The 14,922-nt window shown below is 37.8% G+C and overlaps 1 protein-coding gene across 1 annotated transcript; it reads left to right on the top strand.

The window, feature by feature from the left end:
• Nucleotides 1–10,516: 10,516 nt before the first annotated feature.
• LOC148919600 (patatin-like protein 2) lies at nt 10,517–12,855 on the top strand. The gene is made up of 7 exons (XM_089044396.1): nt 10,517–10,719; nt 10,928–11,109; nt 11,197–11,383; nt 11,505–11,666; nt 11,770–12,000; nt 12,219–12,394; nt 12,501–12,855. The coding sequence occupies exons 1-7, from the start codon at nt 10,588–10,590 to the stop codon at nt 12,562–12,564; spliced, it is 1,134 nt and encodes a 377-aa protein (XP_088900522.1). The 5' UTR covers nt 10,517–10,587; the 3' UTR covers nt 12,565–12,855.
• The last annotated feature ends 2,067 nt before the right edge of the window (nt 12,856–14,922 follow it).

Here is a 14,922-nt window from a genome sequence, read left to right as displayed (position 1 = left end):
TAGACGCAAGGAAAACTCAACCTCGATCTTCCTCTTCCTCATCGTCAACGGAGAACCTCTCTTCCTCGTGGGTAAGTACCTCTCTTCCTCGCGGGTCTCCCTATATCGTTTGCATCTCTCTCTCGCTATTTCTTTTCATGTAGCCTTACAAAGTTCCAGATGTTCTTTCAAGGAAAGACTACCCTCGTCACCTCTGCACTCGTGGAATTGCTCTCTCTCTCTCTCTCTCTCTCTCTCTCTCTCTCTCATTTTCTTAGAAAGTTTTTCAATTGGTCTTATGGGTTTCTTCTAAACTAGGTTTGTTTGTTGAAATTGATTATATGGATTTTGGTCTTGCTCTCTTTTCAATTCACGTATGTCATGGTGAAAGACCTAGCTGGATTGGGTGTGGCTGTGCATACCTATTCTCGGGATGAAGCAGAGCTTGACAAGTGCTTACGAGAATGGGAGTTTAGGGATTTCTGAATGCTGGGACTTGTAAGTAGCCCCCTGTTTATTTTGTGCTCTAGCTGCTTGTATAAATGTCATAAAGAAGAGAACTTTTTAATACTTCATAGTATAAAGGATTTTTGAACTACTATTATGTATACTTTTAACTGGGTCAAGTTTTGGCTTTTGGACTTTTTCGGAGGGCCATTGACTGTGGGGTTTTCACACTGAGAGACATAGGTTGGGGCATACTTCAACACCTCTATACTCAGGATTGATTATTTTGTTATTTTCTTAGCATGCATAAAATGTAATGGAATTGGAGTGGGGTTCATATTTCCTTAGCATGAATTAATTATATGGAATTAGTGTTATTTTCCTTTGTTGATAAGTTTAAGAATTTCTTATCTCAAGTTCTGTTAAACTTTCATAAAAGGACCAAGAAGCTTAAGGGACCATGTAATTAACTCCAGTCCATTAGGACTTGGAATTAAGTCGTAATTAGAAATTAAGAGGGAAAAGAATTTTCAATTTACATTATATAGAGACAATTGCTGCTTCCACATTGTGGGTGTGATTGACACTTGTATGGCTTCAATCTTTTGTTTTCTCTGGTCCTTTTCTGTATACTATTTTATAGTTATTTTATTAGTTTGGCAGGAGTTTGGCCAGAGTCAGAGAGCTTCAGTGATAAAGGATTAGGGCATGTGCCAAAGGAGAGTGAAGATGAAATCTTGGAATATAGGTGTTTAAATGTGTAAAATTTAGTTCAATCACTTGTTTCTTTATTTCAATTAAGGCATGTATTATGTCTTTGATTCCTCATAATATTTTTTTTTCATCCAAAAGAATATTTATATGTTTTCAATTCAGGATCATAACTGTTTGTATGTAGGTGTGCTTGAATCATGGGATAAGGTTTTGCATTTCAAGGAAGCCGTATTTATATACAAGTCACTTGAAGACTTGAAAGCTGCATTCAAACACCTTATTTGGTTGGAAGAAGGCTTTGAGGACTATTGATATAGGATATATCTTAGGATTGTAATGAGTTTTTGGAATTTGTTACATTGGTCTTTTCCTAATGATAATATATATTATTTTTCGGACAACAATTTCTCATTGGAAATATTTTTTATATTTCTTTTACAAAATATTCATACATTCCGACGACTTTTTACTCTTGATAATTGCTATAAATGTAGTCAAAAAACATTTTTTTCGACACACTTCGATGTTGGAAATGCACAATTCCGATAAATTATATTGATCACAAATAGTAATTTAGGGTCGGAAATACTATTTTTGACAAATAGCCATTGGTCGAAAATATATAGCATTGCATAACAAAAGATCTCGAGAAAAAACTATTTCCGATTGTTGCATAAGTATTTGCGACCAAACTTATGGTTGTAAATGAATTTGTATAGCCATTTTGTAAATTCATTTCCGACAGAAATTCAAGCAATATCGACGAAACATGGGCGTTGGAAATACATTATTTCCGACGGACTGGTCGGAAAAAAACTATTTGCAACCAGCGTTTTTCCGACGACTTCCGACGGTAATTTGCCGTCGAAAAAGGGCATTTCCGACGACAAAACACCTTTTTCGACCATAAGTTGCCCTCGCTAAAGGCATTCTGTTTTGTAGTGATGCTTGCTAATTTCAATCATATAGTTTTATTTTGGCAGGCTTCTCGGAGAGCTGAAAAAAAGTGTACGCAATGCGGCTGAAGGATCAATCGAGAGCTTGGGTTCAATATGAGTCGCTTACTTTCTGCGGAATGTATTTAAAAGATGTGAGACGGTTTTCAATCGACCTCAGCGCAATCATGATAGAGGTATGAGAAATGAAAACTTTCTTTTTTGCCCAAAGCGCACGACCCTTTGGAGATCCCGGACGCGAGAGTCGTTTTCTAGAAATGACATGGAGGTAGCGCATTGGTTCGTACTGAACAATTGTGATGAGATCATGGGATCCTTATATGAGCATGAAGAGATGATGAAGCGAAAACATCCATCACATTTGGTTGCTCGAAACACCGTGAATTGTTTCCACGATGGTTTTTGGATTCTGTAAGTTATCAATGTTTGTTATTTGAGAAATATAAATTGTAGTTTTTAATTTTGTCAGACTAACATATGAATGGTTTTGTATAATATTAGGTGAATAAGTTTAAATCATCGAATTCCCCAACTTACAGTGATGAGTTATATAACTTGGCGTTCGGCCCGATTCGGCTGAATTGTTCTCGGGTTGTAATGTCAACGGCGTCAAATTTTTGGCCGAAGCACGAGATGACAAGTTGTGTACGCAAAACAGCGGTGTCCATGTCCCAGGTGGTGGCGAAAGTACTGACATTGATTTCTATGGCAAACTCACAACTGTCGTGCAATTGCTTTACAAAGATCGATACCAAGTGATCATGTTTAAGTGTCGATGGTTTGACACCAACCCAAATAGGCCGGGAAGTGTTAAAATCGATCATGGCTTACTATCTGTGAACATGAACAGAACTTGGTATGATGACGACCCTTATATTTTGGCAAACATGGCAACACAAATTGTGTATCTAGATGACCCTAAAGCCGCAGCGGTTGGGCGTTGTTCAAAAGATGGATCGAGGAACGTGTATGCTATACGAACTAGATCCAACTGACAACGACGTCAACAATGTGGCTGACCAACGTTTGGAATCTTCAATGGAAAATGATGCGGAAACACTTCGAGATACTAATGTTATACAAGAGCCATTTCAAATACAAGGAGTGTCTTCAATCGAAATACCGATTCAGTCAATTACAATTGACCTCGGTGATCTTCCGCGATATGATGTTGCAGTTGGCCCGAGCAACGACGATGATGTAGTTATAGAGGAGGCGGAGGAGGAGGAGGAGGAAGAGGATTGAGAGACCGAAAGTGATGATAGCAACGATAACAAAAGTTATTATAGTTCATATGATGAATGATTAATTTTTTTTGTAATTTTATTATGTTAGTGGACATATTTTGTGTAATGCAAATGTTTTCATATATGTACTTGTTATATCCAAACATTATATATGTGCAGAAATGAAACATTATTAAAATAAATGTAGTTATAAACCATTGGTAAATAAATATATCCAAGTAATTTGTATCATAAAGTTTAAATTTATTTTGACAAAAAACTTTTAAAAAATGAAAACCATATAACCGAAAAAATGAATACAAAGAAAATAAGATTATCAACAATCCTTCCATTCTCAAATCAAAAGAAAATAAAATAAATCATACTTTCATATAATTAATTATATGTAATGATGAATAATTCAGATTAATAATATGTGAATGAAAATAACCTTGCGCGACGAAGGCATAATTGTCGCGCAGATTTTGCGCGACGGAAAATGTACACGTCGCACATACTCTATTATTTACGCGACAAATATATAGTTGACATTGACGATCGAAGTAGTTCACTGTATTCACATAGGGTTAAAAAGTATAGCTGTAAAAAATCATCAAAATCAGAGTCAAAATAACCGTTAAATCATAACTTTTCGTTTATAACCGTCGAAACGCTTTTATCCCGTTACTTAATCTTTGAATGTTTTTTTTTTCTCATTTTCGACGTACACGATCTCGAAGTATAAACAAACATATTTGACGGCTAGATTACTGAAACTAGTTTCCTAGAATGCGTATTCCATAAAAACACAATATTCAAAAAAAATTAATAATTTCTTTATACATTCATTCAGTCTAACATAAGATTATGTGATGTCCTGTACTTTATAAATATCTGAAATCAAGATCGAATTACATTTTGTATTCATATAGGTCAAGAACTGCTGTAATCAGAAAAATTTCAAGATCGGAGTTAAAATCACCGTTGAATCAGGGAAAATTTGTTTAGAACCGTCGAAAAGTTTTGTCCCGTTACTCAATCTCTGAATGTTCATTCATTATGATTTTTGACGTATACGATCTTGAACTATGAAAAAAGAAGATTGCCGGTTGGATCATTGAAACTAGTTCAGGAGTTCGGGTTTAGGGCTTAGGGTACAGGTTTTAGGGTTTAGGGTACAAGGGTATGGTTTTGCGCGACGAAATATCAACTTACTCGTCGCGCAAACGATCAATGACGAATCAGAGTGCTTTCGTCGCGCAAAACCCTGAACAAAATTCGCTGCCCTTCTCCGCTCCAACACTTAGTGAAATTTTGTTTGGCAAAAGCCAAATTGCGCGACGAACATGAGTCCCTTCGTCGCGCAAAATCATTAAAAATTACGCTGCTCTTCTCCGCTCCAACACTTACTGAAATTTGTTTGGCAAAGCCGATTGCGCGACGAACATGAGTCCTTCGTCGCGCAAAATCATTAAAAAAATTCGCTGCTCTTCTCCGCTCCAACACTTAGTGAAATTTGTTTGGCAAAAGCCAGATTGCGCGATTTAACAGAAGTCCCTTCGTCGCGCAAACTTAACAATTGCAGCCTTTTTCTATCCAACACTTGGCGAAATTTTGTTTGGCAAAAGCTAGAACGCGCGACGAACTACGTTTATTCGTGACGCAATATCATTGAATTTATCTTCCCGCCTAAAATCAAATCCCAAAATTTTGGGCGGCTGGATAACTTTGCTTGCGACGACACTAGATTTTTCGTCGCGCAAAGTTTATATTTTCAGAACTTTGCGCGACGAAATCATTTTTTTCAGTCACGCAAAGGTCATATTTTTATAATATTGCGCGACAAAAGTGCATTTTTTCGCGCAAAAGTTATTTTAATGAATTTTGCGCGACGGATTTATATATTCGTCGCGCAAAGTCGAATAAGTTTTCTGAAAATCGCGATCTTCTCCTTCTTCCCCAGTTTTTCAAACGGAACCCTAAACCTCCATTTCTCTCCACCGTGACCTCAGCCCCTACTCCGCCCCAATTCGGACACTGCGCCACCACCGCCGAACCTCGAGCTTCCGCCGCCTTCCATCCTGCCGTGATTTCCTCCGCTTAGGCCGAATCTTCGCCGCCGTGTTCTCTCCTCCGCACCAACCGCAATTGAGGTATGCTTTCTGGGATATTTTTCATGCTCTAGCTGATGGTTGTGCAGGATTTGATTGATTGTGTGCATAGGGTAGTGAATTTGAAACCCTAGGTTTCGGCCGGTTTTGAAATTGAAATTCGGCCACTTCCGTCCGTTTTTCGGGGTAGGTCCGAGAACAAAAGTGCCTCCAATTGATGTTTTCAACCTAGGGTAGGAACCTTGGCCCTTAATTTTAGGATTTCCCGGTGATTGTTATCGCTAGGGCACCCACCATATTCGCTGCCGTGTGGTGGCGCGTGGGTACCGTGGGCATAGGCATTTTGTCCGAGTGCAAACATTTCGTGTCACGAGCCGTAGGTGTGCTCGGATTGGAATTTGGTTATCGTTCGAGTCTCGAACGGTTCGAACTTATTGTGCGATTTTAGGGTTTGATATGTTCGGACCGTTGGATCGAGCTGAAACTCACGTATGTGGTACCATGTATTTATAGGATCGTTTAGGATTCGACGGATCGTGGATCGGAGTCCCGGATACTCCGAAATCGCAAACCCTAGGTCAAACTATGATTTTAATTAGTTAGTTCAATTTTTAATGACATTGTATGTGCTACATTGGATTAATGAAATTGTGCAGATGTCAGACTTGATTAGACGCGTCGTAGGCGGTGACGGCTACACCGAGTTCGAGCCCCGGCTCACCGCATCACCGCCATCGCTTCCAGACGATGGAGCAGACCACGTGCTAGCTGGTCTTGGGGATCCCAGGCGGCTGCATCATCATCTTCTTCGGTGGTGCAGCCTCTTAGCGCTAGGCGGCGACACCGGCCGCTACCCTACCGACACCACATCGACTAATCATCGGTGCGTCGGGGCACCTGTAATACCCTTCCACTTGCATTTTTTTGTTTTTAACATTTTTTTAATTGAGAATTTTATGGTTCAATTTAATTGTATATGTAACAATATTGTCATATCCCTTTGCAGCCAAGAGGAACACCCGAGGGCCGTGTCGGCAGCTGAAGACGCGAAGGTCACCCGGGTGACCAATCGACAAGATCGGCGCCGGATATGACGAGCGCCATCGGGCTGCACCGACGGCGGACTTGCATAGCTCCTTGGCCCACGACATTGGCCACGTCGTTCGGACCCATTGCCCGATGCAATGGAAGTCTTGGAAGTTCATCCCTGACGAGATCAAGATGCAAGTTCGCGGCCAGTTGTCGGTATGTTTCCTATCTTTTAATTATTTTTCTTTCAAACTTTATATATTTCTATTACTTAATGTATGTAATCAATTTATTGCAGACGAACTACGACTTAGAGGACATCAACGAGGAGACCTTGGCGTACGTCAACGACTCTTCGGTGAGAGGTACAAGCAGTGGAAGAGCGACTTGCACCACCATTTTCAGGCGTTTGATGATCCGCAAGTCGCTCTTCAGGAGGGTTGCGAAGGAGCTTGAGAGGCGGAAGGATAATTGGGCGTGGCTCTGCGCTCATTTTCAGGCGCCCGATTATGTGGTTTTTTTTTAATAATATTTGTTTAATGTTTATTTTATTTTTTATATCTCATTATTATTTTATTTATTTATAGTTCAATTATTACGTTTTATTTTTTGTATAACAGAATAAAGCCCAAGTGAATAAGGGCAATAGGAAGAAGAAGACTCTTCTTCACCATTCCGGCTCTAGGCCCTTCTCATATAGGATGGATGCACGGCGTCGAGTAAGAATAATATAATATATATTTAATTTTTAATACGTCATTATTATTAATTTCTTTTGTTCATACTAATATTTTCCTTCTCTTGTTCAATTATAGGGGGGGTTCGAAATTCTGCCTGAGAGATCGACGTCTTTGGTGACGTTTATGTTCGACCTGGGAATGAGTTGGCCGAGTCCCTTCATGTAAGTATTATGTATTTTTAATTCTTATGTTACACTTTCAATTTATATGCATTTTTGAATTTATATTTTATGTAATGTTAAACAGACGACGATGGTGGAGAGGAGCCAGTTGGTTCTTCAAGAGTCCGCCTCCCAACTTCCTCCCGAGACTCCGATCGAGTCTGTGGATCCTCCGCATGATGCTGGATTTCAGATTTTGACGCAGACGTTGGATCAGACTCTCGGGAGGAGGCCGGGAACGTATTGTAGGGGGATGGGAATGCCCGACGAAGGAACCTCGACCGCGGTCATCGCCACAGGCAAACAGCTAGGTGACGGTTTTGACATCGCGGGTTGCCGAGCTTGAGGGTCGATGTCGGTGATTCTGCAGTCCTCGCGCGTCCGCATTCCAATCCCGAATTTTGCGTGCGCCGACCTCCAAGCCCGTCCACCCCGAGCATCCCCAGCACACCACGGCCCCTGCAGACGCCTATACCTCCGAGCCGCATGTGGCAGATGACCAAGTAGATTTTGGAACATTATTTGATTAGTTTTTTATTATTATAATTACTTTTACAATTTGTATACATTTCATTTATTTTATATAATAGATGTTTTCTTTACGATTAATCTTTTTATTGTAATTTCATTTTAATTAAAAAAATCAAACCAAATTTATTTTTTTACAAAATTAAAAATCAAATAATAATAAATTTTTTTAAATAATATATATTGCTTTTGCGCGACGAAACGTAAATCGTCGCGCAAAAAACATTTAAATAACTCGTCGACAAATATATTTTAATCATGCGCGACGAATAATTTCGTTGCGCAAAATGTGTATGCGCGATGAATATGATTTCGTCGCGCAAAGTTCATGCAGCTCGCGCGACGAAAAGTCCGTCGCAAGAAGGTTTTTGCGACGACCACCGCATTTCGTCGCGCAAATATTTGTGCGACGGACACCGAGGTCATCCCAAATGTTTTTAAACGGTTGTTATACGTAGCGCAAACCGCGCGACGAATGATCTTTATTCGTCGCGCAAATCCTTTCTTCACGAACTTTGCGCGACGGACTGTGCGCGACGAAACTTCTGTCGCGCATAATTATGTGCGACTAAAATCATTTTTGCGCGACGAAGACCCCTTCGTCGCGCGAAGACTAAAATGTAGTAGTGATTATGGTTTTCTCATATTGAAAGGTTAAATGTATAACACCCAATTTCTAACTTTATATCGTAAACTTTTATTTTTACACATCTTTTAAGTTCTAGGACTGGCCCTGTCCAAGAGCAAACAACTTAACAGGAAAAAGCAAAAAAGAAAGAAAAAACTAAACCCAAAGCAGAAACCCCAAAGAACCCAGCAAGCCAAAAGAAAACACTCCCAGAGCGACAAACTGAAACCAAACCTGAAGCCTAAGAAGAACGCCAACACTCAAAGGACTAGTACTAAACGGTACATCTGTTAAATGGTGTTCATTTGATTTGAACTGCTCAATCTTCCCTCATCGCCACTCGCAATCGCTGATTCTTCAGAGGCCTTCTCAATTTCCAAGCATTCCTTCAATCTGTCATACACAACTTATTTTTGGCCTTTCGGTTGGTGTTTTAGACACACAGGCCTGGACAGTTTTTCCAGAAGAATCTTGTATGTCCCTTGTACACTCGAATCCAGAATGCTTTCAACTTCCATTCTCTCAACTTTCGCCCTCACCCAATCAGATATATTAACATGTACAGGTTCTAAATCTGTTATTATTGCTGGTCTGCCAGTTATAAGCTCTAGCAAGACAATCCCAAAGCTGTATGCATCACTCTTTCTAGTGTACGTACTGTCCAGTTGTGCAATATCTTGTTCAACAAAAATCTTTCTTGTAATAAATGTTTTGTTTTGGGGCTGACTTTGTTGTAAGTTGTAACATTATACACGATACATTTAAGGCCGACCATAGAGATAGTGATGGTTTCATTTTAATCTTATCTAATAAATTTGTGAGAGATTTTAAGGTGCGATGGGGACGGGGGTTTGTGATACACACACACTACTAAGGTGTTGTTGGAGTTCGAACATAAGAGTCTGCAAGTCAAGACCTTTTTTTATCGGAATAGACCTTGTTGGTTTTTCGTTTACATTACTAAATATGCCGACTAATTTGTAATCGGAGTGAGTCTTACCAGCAATCACATTATTAAATACTGAAATATCCTTCAATGGGAGCGGCTGTCATTACTTGTTATAAACATGCCATTAAAGATTGGGTTTATCTGATAAATTTGTTGGCATAAGTAAGCATTTCCCACGAGGAGGAGGCAGCCATGCTGGACCATCGCAATCAAGTGAGCCAGAGCTTGTACAAGACAAATTAAGAAGCTGGGCCAGACCAGAGGACCTGGTATTGGTAAATAAAATTCAAAACACAGGAAAGCAGGATGAACAATTCATCTTGGTTTGAATGTTCAAGCTTCAAAACGATGACGTACATGCATATGTGTGAATCTCAACGGAAGTGAATTGAAATGTGGGATTTTAAATCAATATTACATTTTAACATCGTGAGTTACATTTAAATATGAAATTTCACACTAAAGACATTGCAACTTGTCGATACATACAATGCATTGAAAAGACGTGTTGAAAACTATATTAACGTATATAGGCGTCTATCTAACCCTAGAGATCCACTAACAAGTAACAACACTATTGATAATAATAATAATAATATTATTATTATTATTTATACATATAGACACATGTAAGTACATTTACACACATACATATACATAACACGTACACAGATACATATAGGTAAATATGGTGGGATATATAAGGTGTGTTTATTATTTAACATGTGAGGTATAAATAGTGATGAGTATTTCCACGTGCAGGAATCAATGCATTTGCAGCAGTACAAGTTAGAAAATAGAAAATAGAAAATTCTGTGTAGGAAGATTTATGTGATCACTGCGAAGAACATAAACTTATTCTGGCAAACTACGTATAACATGGATGTTCAAATGAATAATCACAATACAAATGTTATGTCGTGGACTTTGAATGTCTAATCAACAATATAAGGACCAAAGACAAAGTAATTCCATAAGTTTGGGGTCAACTCTACCCCACAACGCCTTCCTCTTGAGATTCTTGAAATTTCAAATTAATCTCTCTCTCTCTCTCTCTCTCTCTCTCTGAGTTTTCGTTCCTAAACTAAGTCTTGTGCGTAACCTTCTCTTGTATCACTAATGGAGAAAACAAGATCATCCCTTCACTCTCCCACAAATGGAAGTCTCATTACTGTTCTTAGTATTGATGGAGGTGGAATAAGAGGGATTATCCCAGGAACCATCCTCAACTTCTTAGAGTCTGAGCTTCAGGTAAAACAATGATCAAATCAAAACTTTAAATAAATACACGTGTTATAATATAAGTGGATTGGTCACGCCATCACATGATGTTACACCTAGCGAACATGTTTGCTCCACTTCTTATAATTTGTTGGTGTTTCTCATTCTTTTTTTAAAAAATAAAAATTAAAAAATCTAATGCAACTAACTTTTCGCTTTACTTGTTTGCTATATGCAGAAACTGGATGGTCAGGATGCAAGGCTAGCAGATTATTTTGATGTGATTACAGGGACTAGTACAGGTGGCCTTGTGACAGCCATGCTTACTACCCCAAATGAAAATAACCGTCCTTTGTATGCTGCTAAAGATATCAACCCTTTTTATCTCGAAAACTGCCCTAAAATCTTCCCCCAATCCAGGTATAGTTAATTCTTCATAGATTTTTGTACTACACATTTGTATACATAATTGTTCGCGATAATTAATTTTCATCCACGTACAAACAGTTCTCCACTCATCAATGTCGAGGAGAATTTGAAAGGTCTAGGGAGACCAAAATATGACGGGAAGTATTTACATAAAATATTGAAGGAAAAATTAGGAGACAAACATTTGCGCGACACATTAACTAACGTTGTAATCCCAACTTTTGATATAAAGCGGCTGCAACCAGTTATCTTCTCCAACTATGAGGTTTGTTTATTAATTATCTCTTAATTGAAACACATGCATATATTTACATAATTTAATTCTAATGGTGCTCTTTTTATGAACATTTCTTGATTTTGTATATATATGTTTGTCATGATTTCAGTTGAAAAAGAAACCCAGCTTGGATGCTTTGCTCTCGGATATATGCATTGGAACTTCAGCAGCCCCATACTATCTTCCAACCTATCAATTTAAATCCACAAATTCAAATGGTGAATCAAGAGAATTCAATCTCACCGACGGTGGAGTTGCTGCCAATAACCCGGTATACATTGATCAAATTGCAAAAACCTAATTTGCATAATCTGAATTATTTCATATATATGATCATCATTAATATGTGTGTATTAATTTTTCTTTCTTTCTAGGCCTTGGTTGCTATGAGCGAAGTGACGAAACAAATCCACAAGGGCAACCCTGACTTCCTGCCTATGGGTGAAAATGAACAGTTGTATGGGCGGTTCCTAGTCATATCACTAGGGACTGGTACAACGTCTGAGGAGAAGTATGACGCCAATGATGCGGCTAAGTGGGTGCTTTCGGGTGGCTTATCGGATCCGATTTTTCGGCTCCATTGGTGGATATATTCACCCACGCAGGTAGTGACATGGTTGATTTCCACCTTGCTACCATTTTTCAAGCCCTTCAGGTCTCATGACAATTACCTTCGAATTCAGTAACAAAAGAATGTGCAATAAAATTGAGATAAATATCACTAGATCAAATGACCGTTTTATATACAAAAAGAAAAAAGAAAAAGAAAAAAGGTATTACGTAGACAAACTAAGCTCACAAGTACTCGAAAATGAATATGCAGGATGATACGCTAAGTGGAACATTGGCTTCTGCGGATATTGCCACAGAACAAAACTTGAATGATTTGGTAAAAGTTGGAGAGGCATTGTTGAAGAAACCGGTTTCGAGACTGAATTTTGATACTGGTAAATCCAAGCCTGTTCGTCCTGAGGTTACAAACGCAGAGGCTCTTGTGAGGTATTTGCTCTATTATATATTATGATTAAGTTGTAGCATGATCATGTAAATTCAATAAATTAACATACTAATTACTTTTGTTTTGTTAATTAATTTGCATGTGTAGGATAGCGAGCGTTCTCTCTAAGGAGAGGGCTCAGAGGAGCAAGGTCGTTCATGAAAGGACATGATCAGCAGCACCACCAAAGAAATAATATGCTACTCTCATACGTATATATATAAAATTCCTTTAAATTATGTTTAATCTTCAAGAAAATTAAAAGGCCATCAAAGTCATGATGAAATGCTAAGTCAATTATTTTATTTTATTTCTTCATGTAATTCAGTACTGAAATTATTTTCTCCCAATGTAAGCAAGAAATTGTTTAATTTATTTTTCTCCCAATAAATACCAATTAACAGGTTGGTTGTGATGTAATAATCAGCAGTATGTATATATGTATAATATGTTCATTCCTTCATATTCTTTATTTATTTGGCTATTACGCACCAGAGTGTTTCTTTTTCTTTTTGAAGCATTGCAATGAACTTTGAAACAAATTAAACATATATCCCACGTTGTAATTTGATTGATTAAACACTAATTAAACAATTAAACAAGTTTTTGAACCACTAATGTATAATTTGAAACAAGTTAATATGATTGATTATGATAGGTCTTGACTATATATGGAGCAGTTTTGACTGAATTAATTTACCACATATTTTTCTTATCAAAATTAAGAAAAAGAAGCATCTTCATTTGAAGGAGCCTCTTCATACTTATCAAACCATCCCTATAGTATCAGAAACTTTAGGCTTCAAGTGATGCATGGAAATCAATTGAAAAAAATACCTAGATCAACTAACAACTTAAATCCTTTGCCGAATAAAACACATACATATTTTATCCATACTTTTCCCGTTCCGTATTTTACTAACTATACATAACTGTTAGGGAGTTACCACCACCATCATGACATTCAATCATAGTTATACCTATTCAAGGAGTATTTCCGTTACATTGCTTATTATAGCTTTATTGGTAATTACTACACTACCGTTGTAAACCATTTAGCTACCTCCTATGCCTGTATATAAGGCCTGTACCCGTGAATTATATATGAAAAAGTATCTGGGAGCCTAGGCATTTTTTTTTTCTCTACTCTCAGGGCCTTACTTAGCCTCCTCGTCTTCTTCTCTCACTGGTCCCACTCTCCCCTTTAACATCTCCTCCTTTGGAATCCAACTTTTTACTTTGGGAAAGTCAACTCAAGCCCTTTCTTATTGGGCAAAATTGGTTTTCGTTGATGGCACTTATGACCTCTCTCCTGATACTTCCTCTGATTCCACCAAAGCAACCGACATTCCTTCTTCTGCTCCCATCCTGAGTATCTTACTTGATTTCAAACTGACCAATATCTCATGAGTCTAATAAGGGTTGGCTATATGGGTCAGAGTTAATTAGTATTATGTCTGGGGATTAATTATTAATTTAGGATTGCCCAAAAGTTTCGATAGATTGATAAACTTTTGATCATCGTCATACATATCATCGAGATATTCAACACGATTTTTCCTTTCTTTTTTTCTTACAAGAAAAAAAACATCAAGGCTTGATAGAAATCCAAACAAATTTCAAGCCCAATTTCTGAAAAACTGACCACTAAAATTGAATAAATGAACACATTCCCCAGCCCATTTGGATGAAAAAATACATACAATACAATTTTAATTTTATCATCTATGTATTATTAATAGCATTAATTTCCCCTGGAACCCTTCCTGGCTACCTTCTTGAATTTGTCTCTCAAATGCTCTTGAATTAGTCCTTCATGGCTACCTTTTTGGTGTTTCCAAGGATTGGGTTGCGGCAATGGAGGTTGTGGAGGAAAGGGAGGATTGTGAATGAATTTCCGAATTTACCCTCACTTTTGACAGAAAATTTAATGAGTTTGGCGGAAGGACTAATGGTGCAACAAAACACCTATAGCAGTACGCGTATGTAATATGTTGAATATTATTGTGAATAGTAATTAGGTCGAAGCACTTAATCAATTATGTCCACACGAATGCAGTGTTTAATTAGAAAAGGTCTGACCCAGTAGCTCATTGATTGATAAAATATATATTTAAATTATATCTCAAAATAATCGAAGGACTCTTCTCCTCAAATTATTTTATAAGCATTACTTATTAAGTCAAGGTAGTCCTGTTGAATTCTTCTCAAAGTTAATGTGTTTCCAGTTTTCTATATGACTGTTTGACAACATCATTTCTTGTCCACACGACTTGGCTCCTGTTTATCAATTTGCTTAAACAACAGATGGTTTTAAGTAATTCATGATGCTTTGAGTCACCAAATTTATTCACGAAACAAATAATATTTTACTTGATAAGGTTTAAAATGGGTCCAAATTTGAATCAACGTTTGTATTTGATCACCAACTATTATTCGAGAAGTCTGACAGAAGTGGTCCAACTTAAAACTTGTTATAGCGACATGCATACAAATTTGGGGTCAAAGTTGGAAGGGGAAAAGATCTCTA

The sequence above is a fragment of the Prunus mume genome, linkage group LG2 (genome assembly GCF_029339155.1).
Source record: "Prunus mume cultivar Tortuosa linkage group LG2, ASM2933915v1, whole genome shotgun sequence".
Classification (NCBI taxonomy): Eukaryota; Viridiplantae; Streptophyta; class Magnoliopsida; order Rosales; family Rosaceae; genus Prunus; species Prunus mume.
The sequence above is the reverse complement of the archived record's forward strand: the minus strand, read 5'-3'. Positions and strand labels throughout refer to the sequence as shown.

What these genes read in the sequence shown, in the direction of transcription:
- LOC148919600 (XM_089044396.1), top strand. Translation starts at nt 10,588, where the DNA reads ATGGAGAAAACAAGATCATCCCTTCACTCTCCCACAAATGGAAGTCTC. An exon ending in TCTTAGAGTCTGAGCTTCAG is followed by an intron (nt 10,720 to 10,927) that starts GTAAAACAATGA and finishes TGCTATATGCAG; the next exon opens with AAACTGGATGGTCAGGATGC. An exon ending in GGATATATTCACCCACGCAG is followed by an intron (nt 12,001 to 12,218) that starts GTAGTGACATGG and finishes ATGAATATGCAG; the next exon opens with GATGATACGCTAAGTGGAAC.